Raw genomic sequence first — 20,915 nt, forward strand, 5'->3', positions numbered from 1 at the left:
TCAAATCAGCTGTTAGTGATGCATAACTTTCCGCAACATTTCATTGCAAACTTTTACTTGTTATAACCCACTATGATCCATTGTGATGGGTTTATATAAATGAACTAATTCAAATACAAACATTTTGTGCAAAAAAAGGATTATACAAGTTTAAAAATCCGTTTAATTTCGAAAAAAGTGAATAAACTCCAAAATGCTGGAAATATTTTTGAATCTATAATTAATTATGAACGGTTATATCTCATTAAGCTCCAGTGAGGTAGGTACTCAAAGTTTCATAAAAAGTTCGACCGCACAATTCATTTATTCTGAAATTTTGTAAATTCAAAAATGTTTTTTCTTGTGTATATATCGGAAACTGTATAGAAATTTTGTGAAAATGTATGAAAGCAAATGGTTCGAAGACGATACAAAACAACGATCAAAATTAGTTGTTTGAAAAGCTTTTGGATCAATTTCGTTTCTTACCTAATTGATGAATAAAATCCTCATTTGTAAGTTTTAACTTATTTTTTTTTCAAGCCAATGGACAACTGCTAGTTATCCAGGAAAAACGAAAAAGTAGCTGTTGTTTGGTTTGGTTATTGACATGAAAAATTGGTTCGATTCCCAGTATCGAGAAAAAAATATCCACTATCCTTTTTTTGTCTAATTTTGAGCGCGTAAAACGAATGAGCAAGCTTTTTGTGGCCTTTTACAAAAACTAATCTTTTTGTGATTTTTGATTCTTCGAGAAAAATTAGTTTTGAAGTATTTCAACTCCATTTTGGGAATCAAAATTTCAAAAAAAAATTAAATTTTTCTGCAAAAAAAAGTTGAACGTGCTACTGTCGAATGTGCCCATTAACTAGTGTTTTCTTCAGATCTTTTTATCACACCACACAAAAAATTGTTGTTTTTTGTGCATTTTTTGCAAGGAGCATCGAATGTTCCGACTGTAGTCCTTTTGCGTTTGTTTTTTTAAGACTACGATCGGATTATTCTGTGCTATTTTAACAACAACATGCTATCTTTGTTTCGATAAGATATCAGTTACCACGATTTCAAATGCTAAAGTTCTATATTTTATTTCACATTCGAACTTGTTTTTGCTTTCGAATTTCTTTTTGAACATCTTATGTTCAAAAAACTGAACTTTGGCTGATTTTTATGCAATTAAGAAGCAAAATACATTAATGAACTGATATAAAAAACATGAAATTAAAAGAATACTGTAGGGCTAAATAGTACAAACCGACGGCACTTAGAACAGCTAAACAAAGCAACACTTTTGGGTTATGAGGAGACAGGCAAGCTTTCGAAACCCATCACCCGCTAAATTTGACTAATTTTTCTATAAGTAATTTGTTTCAAGTGTAAAACCTTCAGATTACAGTTCTTTCTCTCGGCGATCAAGGAGGGTTCTCTTGCATGATCTTGCATGATCTTGCAAAATGGAAGTTATCTTACGAGATCTTGCAAGTGCGAGGCTATCTTGCAAAAATCTTGAAAGATTTTGCAAGTTAGCGAAATATGAAAATTTTTCACATAACTTTATTCTGAGCGACAAAAAAAACTATTGAGGGCCAATTTAACTACGGTCACAAACAATTCTGTGTATAAGTTGGTCTAAAATTTTTAGGTTAAACAAGTTTGAAAATATTCATAAATGTGATTTATTTTTTATTTTCATGATGTAAATAGTTTCAGGTTGTCGTTTCAAGTTATGCATTTCAAATTAAAACTTTCAAAAAAGACTTTCTGAATTTATTGGACTTTTTCATTAGTTTTGCAACTCCAGCGGTTAAACGTTTTGTTTTTTTTGTCAAAATTTTGACGAGTAGAGTTAATTAGCCCGAGATGTTTTTTGTATGTTGTGTTCACATAATTATGATAAATAATTATGTCATTTTATTACGCGGTTACAATTTTTTTTTATTTTTGTTGAATTGTTCAAGTACTTAATTGGTTCTACTGATTACTGGTGTTGCTTCCTTCCTACACAAACGCTAGAGGTTGTCTTCTTGTGGAAAGTTAAAATGAAAAATCAGATCTCTAAAGATCTTGCTTGAAATAAGGCTATCTTTAAAGGAGGTTGTTTTGTAAGATCTTGTAAGATAACTTCCCTCGATCAACTAGGTTTTTTTCAATTTAAAAGCAAAACTGGCTTTGAGTTCTAGCGGTCTGACATAAAAGCTAATAACAAGTTTTATTCGTTTTCATTTTAGATAGCAATGTTTTATTCTAGCACCTAGAAGAAAGCTATGCTCATCATTGTCACTTCCAGCTCTCTCAATGCAATTTTTTTGTTTTTCTGCTATCTTATTATTTGTTTGTTGCCAGTGTGATTTGGTCCAGAGTTGTTGTCCAGAAGGAAGCCAGGATTACTTTTAAACTTTAGTAACTCAGGCTTTCATCACATTCAAAAAGGTATCCAATGGTATATCCAGCGATGTGAACAAGTATGAGTCGCTCTGTAATACCCAAATATAACCTGGATTCTATTGAAATGCAGGATGTAGTTCTCATAGGAAGCAATGGGTGGCAATTGGGTTATCCAAGGCAACTGATGGTAAAATGTGAGGGTATTTATGGCTACATGAATGAGGAGGACATGCCCTCCGAGGCTGGCATGACGGAGATGGCGGCAGATGATTCGGGACTCCTGTCAAGTACCAGGTGCTGCAGTTGTTCTATCAGTGCCTCCAGCGCCTCCTTGTCACCTTCACCTGTCATAACATTTTTCGGACTATATTTTCACAAATATAGAAAGTCCTTATAAAGTTTAGCATCTTTTATGCAGCCAAATGGGAATCTCTCTACCTACGCCACTCACCCCCCCCCCCCACCCATGGTGCCTGGTAATGCCACATCTCCCCCTTTTGGAAAAACTGCGAAATATTTTGGCGCAGCGCGATTTGTTTAAATCGAACTACTTTTAGTCATCAGAAAAAGTGAATTTCAACACACTCGCGCTAATTTAAACTTTTGTTTTCTTAACAATTGATCAAACTGTTTTCATACTTGAATTCATAACAACGTGAAGTTCCGACTTTCCGCGACCCATTTTTAGCTATGTTACGACTTTGTGCGACTCAAGCTTCTTTCTTGAATAAATAGTAATGAGCAACAAACTATAATGAAGTTGAGCCAGAAATTATGTCCGTCGAAAATGAAAAAATTGAAAACGACTTTGAAAACGACTTTGAAAAAAATGAAAACGACTTTGAAAAATTTTGAGAGAAAAAAAATCTTTGTCTCCACGTCACAAAAACATGTAAAAGAGCCATGATTGTGAAGAAAAGCTATATAAAAGATAATAAGAGAGGAGCAAAAATAAAGGCCATGAAGCCATACTCATAATGGGTTCCCTGGAGTCGTATGGGTTGTCTGTGAGGGCCATGAACTGGACCACATCTTTGTTTGTATGGTCGAAGTTCTGTGCCCTGGCCATGGCCTGCAGTTTGCCATACTTGGCTATCAGAGTGTCGCACACTGAGATTTCCTCCTGCAGGATACTCTAAAAATTATAAAAAAAAAAGAATCTTTAAAAATCATTAAAATTTTCAAATCCTAAATAAAAAACTCGGATTATCTGTTTTAATGTTGGCTTACTTATTATCCATATTGCATCATTTTGCTTCTAAGTTTAGTCAGAATGAATGAATAAATTGTTTACATTTTTTTTTTCAAAACGCTTTATTTTTTCTCAAAATCATTATTAAGGAAATAAATATAAAAGCTTTGTTTTTTGAAGCACTTTTTTGTTTATACCTTAATATACCTTGATAAAATGATTTCAACCACCTCCACTAAAAGCAAAAAAATGACTTCCTGTGTCAGTAATTCTACTAACTCGTTAATTTTATCTATTCCTACCAAAAATTAATTAAAGAAAGGACTCTCCCCTCCGCTGAGAAGCCGATGAAGACTGCAACTTTTACTCGCAGATGGTAAAATTACAGTTTAGGAAAACTGTTTTTTTTTGCTATCAGGTGTTTCTGTTATAAAGAGAAATACTACCCTAATTAATGATACAGATTTTCCCTCTCACTTGTTGAAAAAACTCACAGAAAAAGAAAAAATAAAATCCGTTTTTTACTTTCTCCTTCATGAGTTTCTGGATGAGGTTCTTGAGATGACTGCCTGTCTTCTCACACAGTCTGCTCTGGTAGTCTATCTCGACCAGTCGCTCGTCCAGGTTGAAGTTGTCCAGTCTCTCTGCGAACTCCTTCTGCTTCATGAACTCAATGAACACCACGTCGTGATGTCTCTCACTCGTGCCAGTGTGACCTACACAACTGCTTTTGTTCTTATTATTGTTATCAATTATCACAATTATAATTTTAATCATAATAAAAATAAAATTAATGATAATAATTTTAATAAAAATCATAATAATAATCATAATCATAATAATGATAATCATAATAATCATAATAATCATAATAATCATAATACTAATCATAAAAATCATAATCATAATAATCATAATGATAACAAAAAATCATAAAAAGCATAATAATAATCATAATAATCATAATAAGAACATTAACAATAATCATAAAAAAAATAATCATATTAATGATTATAATAATCATATTAATGATCATAATAATCAGAATATTAATCATAATAATAATCATAAAACTAATCATAATAATGATAATAATAATCATAATAATAATCATAAAAATAATCATAATAATCATCATAATAATCACAATAATCATAATAACAATAAACATAATAATAATCATATTAATCATAATACTAATCATAATAATCATTATCAAAATAATAATAATTATAATAAAAATCTTAAAAATTGTAATATTAATCATAATAATAAAAACAATCACAATAATAATCATGAAAATAATCATACTAATGATAATAATAATCATATTAATGATAATAATCATAATCATAATAATCATAATAATAATCATAATAATCATAATAATAATTATCATAATACTAATCATAATAATCATAATAATCGTAATAATAATGATAATAATCATAATCATAATAGTCATAATAATAATAAACATAATATTAATGGTAACAATCATAATAATAATAACAATAACCATAATAATAATCATAATACTCATAATACTAATCATAAAAATCATAATCATATAATAATCATGATAATAAAAATCATAAAAATAATAATAATAATTATAATAATCAAATCATAATAATAAGAATCATAACAACCATAATAAAAAAAATAATAATAGTTTTGATAATAATAATAATCCTAATAATAAAAACAATAATAATCCCGGGTTGACCTCCATAGACCAAAAGTGCTAATCATACAATTCCATGAACTAAGTCTATGAAAAATACTAATCATAAAAATTTCATACATTTTGCTAAAAGGGTGTCGTCGAATTTTCGAAAAAATTTTCTCCTCTTTTGGCATAAAATTCGGTGTATCGTACTAAATAAAAAGAAAAACTTTTTGTCAAAAAAAATGCTAGTTTACAATTTCCATACAATTTCATCCGCAAATTGATTTTCGTACTCAAAACAAACATTTTTTGATTAAAAAAAACTTGCATGCAAAATTTAACTGTTTGTGTGTATAACGTAGTCGTGGATATACTAATATTGGTTTTTTTCTTTTCTCTACATAACATTTTTTTTCAAAAAAGCTTAAAACTCCTCTTTCTTTTGTATGACATGTTTTTGTATGCCTTGATCAATGTTTGGTAATTTAAAAATTCAAATTTTAGAAATAATCATTTTTGAAAATTTTTGCCAAAATTTAAAACTTCGCTATTTTCGTTATATTAATTGTGTGAGACAGAATTAACACATTTCCAATGCATTTTGAATGCGAGACGGTCAAACTTTTGGTTACTACGTTTGAGTAACCCAGGTTTATGTCATTTGTGTTCGGTTAGGAACGCAACGAAAAAATTTTGAGAAATTGAAATGTAAGAAATCAATATTTTTGGTTTATGGAAAAATGCTAGTCATACAATTTCCATATGAAAAAATGCTGATCATAGACCTTTCATGCAATTTTCTGTACTTATGGAATTGCACATGAAAAGTGTATGATTAGCATTTTTCCATATATGAAAGTTGTATGACTAGCATTTTTGGTCAACCCGGGATAATAATAATCATAACCAAAATAATAATAATCATAATAATAATCATAATAATGATAATAATCATAATCATGATAATCATAACCATAATAATAATCATAATAATCATAATATTAAAATAATATAAAAAAATCCGTATGATTACATTCATTAAATTTATTTTTCAAATTAATCATCATTAAAAAACAACCCCGGTCTGAGAATTAGTCATTAAAAAAACTATACCTGTTTTAGACGTCTCTGTTGCAGATTTTTTTGGCACGGTTTTTTACATTCTCAAATGACAAAACAGTTTCAGGCGTCAAAATAAAAACTATAAGGATAAATAACTTAGTTCAGAGTCGTTGACCGAGAATGATGTTTTGCCAGGTTTAACTGGCATTAATATTATTGAAAACCTTCTGATCAGTACTCACCTATTTTCCAGCAGAGTTTGCAGATATCCAAAGTACAGGCATGGCAATGAAACAGAATGTCATGTTCCACGTGAACAGGGCACCTTTTGGGCTTTCTCCGCACCTTCTTACCCCCAGGACCTCCGGATCCTCCTCCCCCTCCTCCTCCCCCTCCTTGCGAAGGTCTCTGACTCATGTTTCCTCCTGAGGGGCGTTGGACTTGGTACCCGTTGTCCATCTCTTCGTAATTTCCACCAGCCGTTTTTTGGCCCTGCGAAGGTCTTTGCTGACTTGGCGGTGGACCCGCGTTGAAATCTGGATCATTGGTGTCAGATCCGCCAGTTTTCTGGCTGGGACCCCCTGAAGGTCTCTGGCTGGGACCCCCTGAAGGTCTCTGGCTTGGACCCCCTGAAGGTCTCTGGCTTGGACCCCCTGAAGGTCTCTGACTTTGGCCCTGAGATGGTCTTTGCTGACTCGGTGGTGGGCCGGCATCAAAATCTGGATCATCAATGTCATCATCACCAGTTTGCTGACTGGGACCTCCAGAAGGTGGCGGCTGGCCTTGACTCTGTGTAGGTCGCTGCTGCGTTGGAGGTCTAGATGAGCCAGAGGGTCTGCTTTTGGATGGTGGCGGGTCAAAATTACTATAGCCTTGCGAGGGATTCGACTGACTTGGAAGTTGCGATGGTCCTCCTGTTCCTTGACTTGGTCTAGTCGACGGTCCTTTTCCGGGATCCGAAGGATCCCCGTAAGTTGGCCTACTGGCTGTACCCTGACTAGGCCTTGAAGGATCCCAAGTGCTTCCTTTGCTGGGGTAACTCGAAGTTACGATTTGACGGGATTCTTGAGTCGGACGGCCAGCGGAGTGGGAAGGCATCTGATAGGTTGCAGTCCCCTCTTTAGACCCTGGTGGTCCGGCTGTTGATCCCCCTGCGGTCTGACTTAGAGGTGCGCTTGGGGGCTCCTTGGATGGGGGCCCATAAGGTGGCTCATCCTCATACTGATCTTGTTCGTCATAACCGTCATCTTCATACTGACCATCAGAAACAATTTTCGGATTTTCGGAAAAACAACAGAAATGCGAATTATATTTTTTGTTAGCTTGAAGTTTCATTTTGATCAGAAGCTAAAAACCATTTCGATTGGAAAATAAAGTTAATTTTTCAATGTTTGAAAGATATTTACTGAGAAAAACATTCCTTTGCAATTATTTTCAAACTGCATTTTTGAGCGTTCGTTTTTTGTAAGTATTTCTAATACATAAGTCGATAAAATCGAGGTAAAAACTGTTCCTGTTGATCGTCCTCTTCTTCGTCTTCATATTGTCTGTCATACTGATTTTCCTCTGTCTCATGGTCTGGATCTTGTTCCTGTTCCTGGTACTGGTACTGTTGGGACTGGTAGGTGGAGCTGGTCTGTTGCGAGGACCTCTTCCTCCTCTTCCTGTCCTCCGCGTCTCCCATCGGAACTCAACGTCCTTATACCAGGAACTCTAGTCTATTTCCATATCCCGTTTTTGGATATGGCTCAATGCGTGACGTGACGTTGTTCACCAAGCCAAGTTTAATTGAGTTTTGAAAGTGTTAAAGTAATTTTTAAAAATTGAAATTGAAAGGTGGGGTGGTAAAAATGAGACTCTTTTTCCAAACACCCCACCCCCCCCCCCCCCCCAGTTTTCATAGGTAATTTTTCTGTTCAGATTGTTCGAATGTTACCACCTTCTACCCAACTGCGCAGTTCAAAATTTGGGAACAGGGATAGAAAAAAAAGGAAAATCTCCAATTGTGTTTTCAAACGCAATCTTGTGCAATAAATTTTAGGGAAAAGGACTTATGACTGGGCTACCTTCGCGGTTTTAGGACAATTTCTCGGATGCCTGTTTCCTTGATGATATCTGGTTTCTTTCACTGGATTCTAGACTGACGGGTCTTCCACGCTCACCTCAACAGAACAGAGAACGGCTCTTTTCCAGTTTCCCCCCTTTCAAAATACCGAGTTTTATGTTTGTTTTACGTGTTATTACGGCTAAATGCGTGATGTTACGCTGTAAAGTATGAAGAACAAATCTGTTCAGAATTGTTGATTTGTTCACCACGCCAAATTTCATTGCATTATGACAATGTTAAAAAGACTTTTCAGTATTGAATTTTAAAGGGGGGGAACTGGAAAAGAGCCCAGAGAACTAACAGACCTTCTTGAACTAAAAAAAAAACTAGAAAATAAGCTCTTTTCCACCTCAGTTCCCTGGACACTTCCCTAGTTTCCCTTGATTTTTCTGAAGCCCAACAATTTCAGCCTATTTAAACAACTTATGATGTTCTAAACCCCAAAAATGTATTAGCATGAACAAGTGACGACAATTTTTACAAACTTTCTTTCATGCAAATTACGGTTTTAACAAATTTAAACCACTTTTTTTCGAGGTTTTGGGAAACTGGAAAAGAGCCAACCTCTGTAATACGATGTGACTACTTAGTTGAGAAATATTAGAAAAGAACAAAGTATTTTTGGATGTACATTCTGAAATAAAACACGTGCCCAAACTTTAGTTTCAATTGGTTCTCAAAAAAAGACATAAAATTACTTAATTAATCTCATTCTAGCCAACAATTCCCCCTTGCCAAAACAATACTTTATTCCAAACATTTTATTGTTGGATGGGGTTTATAATTATCGTATCAAGTAATAAGGAAACTTTGTTGTTTTGTTGTTATTATTATGTGGTCTGTGAATCTGTACAGAATCTGTACAAGGTTTTTCGTAAAACACGTAATAACACGTAAAACAAACATAAAATCGATATTTTGAAAGGTGGGGGGGGGGGGAGGCTAAAGAGCCGGGTAGCCGAGAATATATGCAGGAAAGAGTTATAAAAAATACTAACCAATGTTAGCCGTCTGGTCGTGCTGGTATAACCTTCATTGATTCATTGACTGATTATAATGATAAAAACTTGTAATAAGTTGCAGGATAATAATAATCTAGGTTATAATGATAAACGAGTGATTAGTGCGTGGTTGTAGTGTTGAGTTGCTTGATAAGCGTTTGCTTTTTTTCAATAAAAAAACAAGAAAAGTCACATCTTTATAATTAAGTTTTTACATTCAGGTGACTTCTAGTTAGACACGTGCCACTTAGTTCATTCTTATTGTCATAACTATAGAAGAAAGGCTCCGCCGCATAGCAAACCTCCCCCCCCACCCACCCCTCCATCTCTCCTGCTCTTTTCCACTTCCCCGCCTTTGAATTTCAAGTTTTCAAAACTATTTAAGCATGTTTGAATTTCAAAAGTTACCAATGATTGTAGTAGTTTTGTTCATCATTCTTTACGTCTGATGATCAAGCATTTACCATTCCAAAAAAAAAATAGAACAAAAAATATTGAAAATTTGAAACGTGGGGGAAAGGAAAATGAGCCTAATTTTTTGTGCATAAACATAAGTTTTTCTTGATTTTACAAATTTGTAAATGAGAAAAAAGTGCCTTTGCAATTGCGTAACGCAGCACCAGTTTTCTGGACAATTAAACTATATGAACAAAAGTTGAGAACACAAAAAAAATGTGGCGGTGGGAGCTGAAGAGTCGAAAAAAAATTCGTACAAAAAAACGTCTTTTCAGGAAATGAATTATAGCCCTGAAAACGAGTTCCTGAAATCTCGGAAAATCTATAATTTTCTTCGAGATTTTCACAAGAGTCCTCAACATTTGTGAAAATTTGCAAGAAAACAAAAACAGCAGCTTATAATCCAAATGAAGACTCAAATACCAATTTATCAAATAAAAGAACTCTGTTCATCGACTGACATCCATTTTTCCAAAATTGTTTTACTTATTTGCTAATGTTTTTTAAGCTAAAAGCACAGTGAGAAATTGAAATAATTATGATGAGTTCAGAACTTTTTGATTGTTTTTTTTTCGTAGTAACTATCAATTCGGTAGCTTGTATTAAGCTTTATACCACTATTTGTTCAATTACTTGTTTGTTTCTTTGTTTTGCGTCCAATCAGTAATTATTTTTCATTTCTCACGGTTCTATAATTTTTATGTTTTGATAGTTATTTAGGAAAATTTAGCAATTTAAAAACGAAAAACTCAATTAAAATTAAAAATTGTTATACCGAAACGCTGTAACTATAAGAAACATTAACTCTAGCATTGGACCTTAGAGGTGAAAGAGCGACGATTAAGTTAGGTGTAAAGCTACTGCAGAAATGTTTGCTATCGTTTTCAGTACTAGTTAATTAAACCACAACAACTCGCGTGCGGAAATGAATTTTGCGTACAATCCTTTAGACGGCGCACAGACAATTCGGCCAAAGAGAATTCAGCCAATTTTAAAAAACGCTAGATTCGAAAGAAAAAAATTGGAATTGGAGTTATTTCTCGGTTTAAGGTCGCCGGTGGGCGCGCTATGCGCGCCTCGCCGCTTTGCGGCGATAACCGGCTCTAAATTTTGTATAGAGTCCTATCCTCTGGTGGCAAGCTCGCAACACGTTGGCGCGACTGCGGCGGTCACTACTATTGGCTGAATTGTCTGCATACTTTTGGCTGAATTGTCTGAATTTCAAATCGGCTGAATTGTCTTTGGCCGAATTGTCTGGACGCGCCTTTAAACATGTCAAAATTTTAGGTAAATTCCACAAGCCAGATATCGCAGAAACAACAATCAATGCTCGAAAAATAAACTTTGATGGTATAATTTTCGTGACAAGCCAAAAGATTTTAAAAAAATGCTTAGCACTCTGAGTTGCTTTCTGTGTCAGCCATTTTTCGCTGGCTTCCACAGCAACAAAAAAATCAACAAAAACTTGCCTTGATGCAAATTCCACGACAGAGCAGTGTGCACCCTAGTTGCGGAATCCACTTTCAGTATCAAAAAATACAAATAGGCCTCGTTTTGTGTAGAGAGAGTTAGCATACTGGACAACTACACAAAACTGTCATTTTTTCATTATGCTCTTAATATCACAGATTTAGACTGAAGCATTATGATGACAGTTAAAGTTCCTCGAGGTGATCATTCAACAAGTAACTCCCTTATCATAGAACTTTTTGTAAGATTTGAAGAGAGTTTTTGCTAGATTATAATTTTCTACAAATCTCCATTTACGTTTTGAACGTGTTTCGATGCTGTAGTTATGGATTAAAATCAATTTTGAAAAACTTATTTTTTTTAAAAAAGTTTACGCTTGTTTCAAAAATGAGATTGTGGAATTATTGTATGCGTTTCGAACAAAAATTTCCGAGACAAAAGTTTCTTGAGTTTTCTGAAATAATCTCATAGTAAGCGACTACAAATTATTTTATAGACAATAAAAAATCAACTCTGGCGAATCATGTTATTAGCTCCGTACGTGTTGTATGTGGGGTGCAGCTGTTTAACGGCAATTTTTGAACTCAGCGCATAATTAACTCTGAAACCCTAGTTGTTATTTCAATGGTTAAATGACGAATGGGTGACAAATGGTTAAAATCGGCTAATGAGTTTCCGTTATTGTACTTTACTTTGCGACAGCGGAACACTTTGTACTCGTTAAAAGAAATTTTAATAACTTTTTTATTTCTAATATTCGCAGGAAAAGTCACTAGCTTAGAGCTTTCTTAAAAGAGATAATCGTGAGCTTATTTGGCTCTTTTTCCTTATCACTATCACTATCCCCCACTATCAGACCACTATCTACTTTTTGGAGTAAGGAGTGGTTTTACAAGGATAACCTTGAAGTTCAAGTATGTTTGGCACAGCCTAATTAGTCCGCATCGCATGTCAATTTCATATTAAGCAGACAAGGTAAATAGGTATTTTATTTGTAAAAGTTTGCAGGTGGAGGAGGGGGTGGGAAGAGCCGCTTATTTTTGTGAGAAGTTGTAAGATTCTTATCAGGGAATTTTTTTTGCGACTTTTGGTCCACCAGGGGTAAATGGAGTATTGGAGTAACCCGGTTTGAGGTAACATTGAAATTTAACAATAAAAAAGTGAAACAATCGGCGATCGCAATGGATGAATTATCGATGTTCATTGCCACAACAGCAACTTTCATCGATGCTTTATCGCTAATTGGCCTAATAATCAGCAATAAAACAGCGATAAAAAACCTATCAACACAAGAAAATTAGTTACCTACCGGGGCGCGAGACCGCAACCATCAGTCTATTAGACATTTATGCTAGCTCATCGCCACGAATCTTTATTTATAAACAAGTTATAGTGTTTATTAAATCAAACTCTCATTTGAAGGCTACTAGAATGAGTTGAAATTTATTAAGTTTTAGCGCTGATGCTCTAAGGAATCATTACTGGAATTACCCTGAAATATCGCAGGTTTAGCTCCGCAAAAAACTCTTATTTATACATGAAACAGCGCAGGAAAAAAGCGATTACTAGGATACTACAGAAAAAGCGATAATTAGCAATGGGACTTCAACCCGGGAAATCACTTAAGCGTGCCGTTCCCCTTTACGTTCGTAAAAATTTCTTCAAATTTCTTATACGTAAGCAAAAGGCAATGCGTATGCCTTTGTGTATAAATATACGAGACACTAAATATACGAGATATACAAGGCTGTGTTGTTATTATTATGAACTGTTTTTATTTTTAAGGCTTTCAAAAAAGGCAGAATAAAATATAGATAAAATTGATTCTCTAGAATATTTATCAGTAACTTAACAGCCCTTTTTTGCAAGCTTTCGGTCAAAATGGAGCGCTTAGTCAGTTTCGTCAATCCAATGATCCATTTTCTTATACGTAAGCTGTTCATCGGGTGTTTACAATTGTTTATAACAACCGAAGACGACCAGTGTCTCGTATATTTATACACAAAGGCATGCGCATTGCCTTTTGCTTACGTATAAATGTTTGTATTAAGTAATGTAAACGTTATCCGCCCCCCCCCCCCCCAAAAATCCCCCTTTTCCTTTGTCCTATAATTCAGAAGATATCATTTCCTTATGTAATTAAACAGCAGCGCTGAATCAAAAGTGGAGATTTACTCTTTCAAAACCAGTCGGCAACTAATTTTGACCAACTAAGTTTCTCTTTGGATAAGTTCTAATTACTGAATTGCTTCCAGTCGAGAAAATAATTGAAAAAATCCGAAAAGAAAAGTTAAAACAAGTTGTAGGCTAATGCATTTGCAGATTAGTGGCAGCCTGCTCTGGCTTGCAGCTCTGGTTCTATGTCTGGCAACCTTCAATAGAACAATTGTGTTGTCTTCGCCCATTCCAGATGAAGGTACGAACTCTATGGGAGATTTTTCTGAATAATTGGTTTTTAGTTGTTTGGAATACTTATTAAATGTCGAATTTTTACTTAAGCATTTTAAATTCATTTTCAAGAACGAAACGTTTATTATATAATTTTATATAGTTTATTACGTATAACTATATTTAAAATTTTCCGGTAAAGATGTTTGAGCTATTTTTTTAAATCAAAATTACGATTGTTTTGTCTTGAAGGTCAATAGTTGAACCCACTTTTCAGTCAAGTTGTAACTGGAGATTTGATTTTTTCGTACAAATGGTCGAAACATAACAAATCAATTCTCAGAATAAAATTCAAACAGAAAAACATTTAAAAAACAAAGACCTGCTACTTTTAAAGTTTTGAATACTCAAGTTCTAGTGGTTCCGACCAGTTCACAAAGCGAGAAGAATTATCTACGACAAAGGGTGTGTGTTTTTGGCGCTATTTGCCTACTCAGAAAAATCTGGTAGGAAGTCAACTGCGGTGTCACACTGAATTCCAAATTGCTGTGATTCGGATTCCAAAAACGCATAAAAGTTATTCAGTGTCGAGAATGTTGGATATTAGATCATATATGAGCAAAGTTGGTCCATAAATTGGTTTTTAAACCAATTTTGGGTTTAAGAATCCAATTTTTAATTATAATAATTTCTATTTAATTAATTCCCAGTCCAAAAAATGTACATATTTTTTATTCTTTGCGATTTATTTTTTGAAATTTCAAAACTCTTTTTGCAAAATTAACTGTGCTCGGAACATCTTGTGCTACTTGCACAGCACCGGAACTGGCAATTTTTGTTATGCTATAAGATAGGTTTATGAAAACTCTGTTTTATTCTTACCGGATGAGCTCGAGTAGTCAAAGAGCTGGTTTGTACCATATTTTGGCGACTTTCAGTTTAAGCCAATTTTGAGCTTAAACTGATCACACTTCTATTATCACAGACAGTTTTCTCTTCTCGTTTTTTTTCTGCCTTATTTGGTTGAAACAATCTGTGCTACTTGCACAGCAACTGGTTTCTCTCATCATCAAAATCTCATTTTCAGATAATGGTGACATTGAGACGTTGGCTTCTGACCTGATTGAAGTGATGCTCAACCGACCGCTCCAAGGTCAACAAAATTCACTGGAAGTGGGGAAGGCAGTCAAAAGACAGGAAGAGCTTTTAAATGCAACATTAGAAAGATCATTAGGCTAGTAAAATGTCTTTCTAAGTTCTTTTTTTAAATATAAGTCGAACGGTGACAGACAGAGGCGGGGCGGATTTAAGATTTTCTAGATGGGGGGTTGGGGCGGATTTTCAAAAAAAGGTCGAAAATTTTACCGGCCTTTTTTTAGTTCGACCAAATTGGTTTTCTGAGCTCTCCCAAATCTCTATAAAGACCCCATTTTTACCAAATTTTCTGCGCCGCAGGTAAGTTTTGAAAAAACAGGCCAAAAAAGGCGTTTTAGGCACTTTTTGGAAAATATAAACCAAAAAATTGCGTTTTTTGGCGCTCGCTCCCCCCTCAAATTTAGTATGGTTGGCGCCAAAGGCATCTTTAGAAAAATTTTAAGTCAGTCAGCCAAAAATGGATATCTCAAAATTGTACAAAGTAGGGATCCTTTGGGTCGGCAGGGGGTCGAATCCCTGGGGAGAAAGAAAAGCGTCCACCCCCCCCCCCCCCCGCCTCCCCTTCTAATTCCGCCCCTGAGGACAGATTTGGACTTCAATCGATGAGCACAAAAATTTCATATTTTTAGTCGATTAAAAGAAAGAACAATTTTTCAAATTGCTTCTTAGATTCAATTTTTGAGTTTATGCAGCTCTCAGAGCTATGGTAGCGCCAAATTGAGCTTGAAAATGGTTTGCCACTGTGTTAAATGTTAGTGTAATATATCAGCGTAAGTTATAAAAAAAATTAGTGACCGAGGCTAAAACAGAATTAATAAAAAAAAGAGCCATACTCCTGCTTTCAATTGATAAAGTCTTAAGACTTCTCAGTGGGTTTCGTGGACATTGCTTAATCACTTATTGTTTCCAATTTTTGCATCAAGCATTTGAGCTGCGCAAATTTGTTCCGGCTCAATAGTTTTTTTTATGAAACTAAGTAAGAAAACTGCAAAAATCACAAACTTTATGTGAAAATTTGCAATTTTTTGAGTTTTCACTCACGAAAAAAAAAACAGTTTCCGTCGTTTTGTGATTTTTTTCTATCGAATTCCAAAGACAATGAAGGACTCTCTCATATTGTTAATGAACGTAATCTCAACTCGAAAAATCAATAGAACGGTTAGTTTCAGGAAAACGACAACAGATGGAGGGATGGTACGAAAACAAGACAGCCGTGGAGGATGGATTGATGATGGTTAAACGGGGCGATGTCATGGCGCTAGAGGTCTGAACAACTTTTTTAGTCCTCTCAGATTGTCAAACTGCGCTTATATTTAAACCAATTGGCATATTGATTTTATAGTTTAATTGGTTTTAAATCTGAAACTATTTGAATTCAAAACGGTTTTTTGAGGGCTTAATGATCTCTTCTTCCAGAAGCAAAAAAGAATGCCCGGAAACTGTGTTAGGCATAACTACTATCCGGTTTAAGTTTTTCGACAAAAGAAAGCTTTGAAGTTTAAAAGATGTCACTTTTAGACTGATTCGTTTAAAGTTGTAAAGTTGATAATGATCGATCAGAAATTGTGAAGATTTTTTTAAATTCACGAAACGTAATAATTCATTCATCATATAACATTTTCGAAAAAAAAATGTTTAAATTTTTCGGAAATAAACTAATTATAGGCAGAACCTGATTGCCATATTTATGGCTGCTCAATAACGATAGACTTCAATATTTTCAAACTATTGCTCAAGCTTAAAACAATTCAGGAGATAATAAATTTTTTGTTTAGGTCATTGACTTGGCTTCTAGGCAGCTGGAAACTGCTCTGCAAAATGCCACTCTCAGTCTGGGTGCAGAGAAAAGACAGGCCATAGAACAACAGGTAGTTATTTTTCTCTCAATTTAGGGTTCCGATATAAGAGAAACTTTCAGATGAACCTTTACACCTCGTATGTTGGTATGTTGCTCCTTTCCCTCGTGGATAAATTGTCTTAATCTTAGTTCGCAACCTGAAAATAAAGGGATTATGTGTTATATGCTCCATTCCAGAGGTCGAAGCCCCAGATTAGGGGAGGGGGATACGACTTCTTCAACACCCAGAGAAACCCCCCTTTGGTACTATTTTGCGAATTTCAATATCGGCCAGGCAGTTCTATATTCATTCTAAAGGCTTCTTCGGCTCCAATATAAAAAATTAAGGAGAGCAAGCGCCAAAAAAGGCTTTTTTGGCTGAAAATCTTCAAAAAGGTTTTTCAAAACGGCCTTTTTTGGTCTCATTTTTCAAAAAATCGCATATTTTCGGCGAAACAGGGTCTTTAAGCGTTTTGGAGGGCTTGTAGTTTCAATAGGCAGATTAAATGTACAAAATTTCATATATTTTTTTTCGAAAATACCCTGTTCAAAAAATCCTTGAAGCGCCAATACTGCAATCAAAATCATAAACGTTGTTTTGTGCGTTATTTTGAAGACTTTCTTTTTTGGTTATTTCAATCCATGCGCTTTTTTCCATAAATCTTACAGTCTGTTCTACTGATTGTGGGAAGTTTTTTCAACTGAAGTCCTTTTTAGGTCTTCGAAAACCGACAACTCATCAATGCAACATTAGAGGCTGTCAAACGACAGTTGTCCACATCTGACAATGTCACTCTAAGATTCGAACAGGGACTCATGATGACAAAACGACAAGTGCAAGACATGTGGAATGATACGACGACAGAAAAACGACAAGAATTGAATAACTTAAATGAAACATTGGTCGAAAAACGACAAGAGCAGGAGTTTTTTAATGACACTGTCATGCAAAAAGGACAGGAGCTTGACATGTTTAACGATACTGTCATGGATAAACGACAGGATACGGACATGTTCAATGACACATCCCTAGAAAAACGACAAGAGTTCGCCATGCTTAACGACACTGTCATGGAGAAACGTCAGGAAAATTACGTACTGAACGACACACTAGTAGAAAAACGACAGGATGACAACGACACAATCACAATGATCTTCAAACGACAAGACCTTTTGAGTCTGAATGAAACAATGGGGATGCTAGAAAAGCGCCAGGCGTCCGGATTTGACAATGAGTCTGCTGAAGTTGTCGAGAAACGCCAAGAGAATGGTGTTTTTAATGATTCTGGAATCATAGAAAAACGCCAACTCGCTGAAAGTTTTAACGACTCTGATATAATGAAAAAACGCCAAGAGTCTGGACTTTTTAATGGCTCTTCTGAAGTTCTGGCTAAGCGTCAAGAGTCTGGATCCCTTGATGAATCTAGTGGGACTACTTGGAGGGAAGAGTGTAGTCGGGTAATTGGAAACTGGTTGAGATTGACAGAAAGACAGGTGGCTAACATGTCTGCAGATGGTCCAGCTGTGGGAAAACGAGGCGTCAATGTGGGGGTGAGGGCGATGGCTGCCAGAAGTCTGGCTCAGATGATGAGTCTACCTGAGACAGGTATTAATGCAAATTAGCTCAAAAGTAAAGATTCCGTTTTGAGCCGTTTTTGAGAAATTTGAGCCGTTTTTGAGCTTAAAAATTACGAAAACAGGTTAAAAAATTCTGGTAAATTGCTCAAAATAGTCTAAAACGATTTCAAACTCTCAAAACTATTGAAACTCTGCTTGAAATCTCTCAATTTTTTAATTCAAAATATGCCGGGAGATGATAATTCTTTCTATTTGATAAATTTTCTGTCCACAAACTGTTTGTTTAAAAAACGTAAAGCCAAACTTGCTGGCCTAGATTTTTTTAATCATTCGTTAAAAGGCGGTAATGGTTAGCTAATTTTTTGCACTATGGTTTCCTCCATAAACCAAAAGTACTAATCATACAATTCCATAAACTAAGTCTATGTAAATTTAATTAAATGCTGAAACTAGTTAATGTTTATTGATTTCTGATTACAAAGTGAGAAAAATTAGGAATTAGATTTCTCAACGTCCTTTAGATTCGCTGACCAGAAACGAAATATCAACGTTTTGGCGTTCGCTTATACAACCAAATGGTTAGTTAAAGATAAGAAACACAATATGGTTTTGATTATAAACTTCAGTTGTATCGTCATGTTTGCTGTCTCATTTTACAGTCAGATAATGTCTAAAATGGACTTTACAGTATTTTTAACAGTAATTTGAAGATAAGAAATAGTTGATAATAGTTTTTGACTGCTTTAATTGAGTCTTGTTTGTTCATTTTCTGCAGGTTTTGACCTTGACCTTGACATGGACAGAGTGAAAGACTTGATGGACCAATCAGCAGAAGGAGTGAGAGAGGGGATGGAGGAGGGCAAGGGGATGATGATGGGGTGGTGGGACGCACTGAAGCAACAAATCAAACAGGCCACTTTGGGGGGAGGGCCAGAGAGTGAGGGGGAGGAGGAGGAGGAGGGGGTTTGGTTCGACTCAAATGGCAGAAGTGACTTTGACACCGAAGATAACTGGATCGGATCTGACTAGGAAATTGATTTTGAAAAAGTCGCTGAATTTCTGTTTTTCTCTGATAAAAAGCCAGAATTAAAAAATTATAGATTATTTGAAGTGCAATACTACTCTTGGCTGGTCTAATTTAAAATATTCAGCAACATTTCTTTTTGAAAATCCACAGAAGGTTATTTCCAATCTGATACAGCCGACAATGAAATTCATCCAAATTAGTAAAAATAATCGAAAAGAAAAAACAAGGATAGTCGGTTACTAAGCAAGTAGCACAAAATGTTCCGGCCATAGTCTTTAGAAAACTACGGGTTAGAAAGTTTTTTTCCTAAATAGTGTTATTTTTTCTGCTTGGTGTGACAAAACGATGTGACGTAAAAATATATTTATTGGGCGCTTATTTGACAGTGGTAGTAATACAAGCGACATGGACAAAAATAATTGTCGAAAAAATGACTGGAAAAAAACGAGAAAAAAATAATTAATAAGTATTTAAATGTGATTCGAATCATGACTTGAAGAGCTTTAATATAATATATCAATCAACCCAGTCCAATCATTATTTGTGGTACCTGATTTTGCACCCGAATACAACCTTCCTCTCCATTTTCAATGATCGGAACAAAAACTAGGGCAAATTCGTCTCGAACTTGTTCGCATCCTTGGAAAAACTACCTAAGCAAATTCACATACCATTTTCACTTTGCCCCTTATCTGCAGCTCTTGCAAACTTAAGCAAGTTGACATTATACTGATGTGACAAAACCTCATATTCATTTTTTTGGTGATGGCGTTATGATAAAAACTAAAAACACTTGATTTCCTGTATTTTGAACTTCAAAATGGGTACTTTTTATCAACAGTATGGTTTAATTCTATTTTTTTGTTATTTATTTTGGTCTATTGTTTTTGTACGGTTTGAGTCTTACATAAATAGAAACAAGGTTTCCGCTCAAAGACCGTTTGATCTAATGACGTTCTCACAAGTTTCACTCTGGGATATAGTTAATACCAATATCTTATACAAATCTGATACAAAATAGACTTATCATTATAAGTTAAATATCGACAACTAAACCGGCGTGTAAATATACAAATACAACTTGTATATATGAAAATGAATAAAACAATACTAATATTAGATATAAAAATAATCTCGAAAAAAACTAATGAAACTGACAATAAAAAAATTTATTGTGTATTTCTATCAAAGAAATGTTCAAGTTCAAAAATAAGTTTTTTTTAGCTTTAACTTTTCTCAGCTTTATGCTTAAAATGTTCCATCTATTACAACTATTGTTTACTACAGATTTCTTTCCCCAATTTAATTTAAAAAAACTGTTTTGTTCAATTTGTTTTGAGCTTTCGTTTAGTTTTAGATGAACTGCCTACCAATTTCCACTAATCTAATATTTATCGCCGCATCGAGTATTCTAGTGAAACTATGCGGGGCAAAAAAAAGTTTGACCTGTAAGAATTAGACTTGAGAAGTAGATCTCGTGCAAGTAAATTCTGCAGCAGATAGCACACTTTCACCCTCCAATTAATTTGTCTTTTTATTCTGTTAATTTGAGACATGGATAGATTTTGAAACAATGCTGAACTGAAAGATAAATGTGACAAAACTA

General features: G+C 34.6%; 3 protein-coding genes across 3 annotated transcripts in view; all 3 read left to right on the top strand.

Moving 5' to 3' along the window:
- The window catches only part of LOC134853395 (uncharacterized), a 551,043-nt gene that overhangs the window by 176,067 nt on the left and 354,061 nt on the right, over nt 1–20,915 (top strand). The window lies entirely within an intron of this gene.
- Nucleotides 13,456–19,438, top strand: LOC134853397 (uncharacterized). Its single transcript, XM_063869390.1, has 6 exons — nt 13,456–13,740; nt 14,800–14,946; nt 16,037–16,131; nt 16,643–16,735; nt 17,422–18,310; nt 19,058–19,438. The coding sequence occupies exons 1-6, from the start codon at nt 13,635–13,637 to the stop codon at nt 19,309–19,311; spliced, it is 1,584 nt and encodes a 527-aa protein (XP_063725460.1). The 5' UTR covers nt 13,456–13,634; the 3' UTR covers nt 19,312–19,438.
- LOC134853394 (uncharacterized) overlaps nt 13,793–20,915 on the top strand; it is a 410,233-nt gene continuing 403,110 nt past the window's right edge. The window contains exon 1 of the mRNA XM_063869387.1: nt 13,793–13,805. The gene's annotated coding sequence lies outside the window, so the exon portion shown is untranslated. The remainder of the gene's footprint in view (nt 13,806–20,915) is intronic.

Source organism: Symsagittifera roscoffensis, chromosome 8 (assembly GCF_963678635.1).
Source record: "Symsagittifera roscoffensis chromosome 8, txSymRosc1.1, whole genome shotgun sequence".
In the NCBI taxonomy this organism is placed as follows: Eukaryota; Metazoa; Xenacoelomorpha; order Acoela; family Convolutidae; genus Symsagittifera; species Symsagittifera roscoffensis.

Excerpts from the sequence above, each read along its gene's own strand:
- LOC134853397 (XM_063869390.1), top strand. The coding sequence starts at position 13,635 with ATGCATTTGCAGATTAGTGGCAGCCTGCTCTGGCTTGCAGCTCTGGTT. Across the intron at positions 16,132-16,642 it reads GCGATGTCATGGCGCTAGAG|GTCATTGACTTGGCTTCTAG; the intron begins GTCTGAACAACT and ends TTTTTTGTTTAG. Across the intron at positions 16,736-17,421 it reads GACAGGCCATAGAACAACAG|GTCTTCGAAAACCGACAACT; the intron begins GTAGTTATTTTT and ends AGTCCTTTTTAG.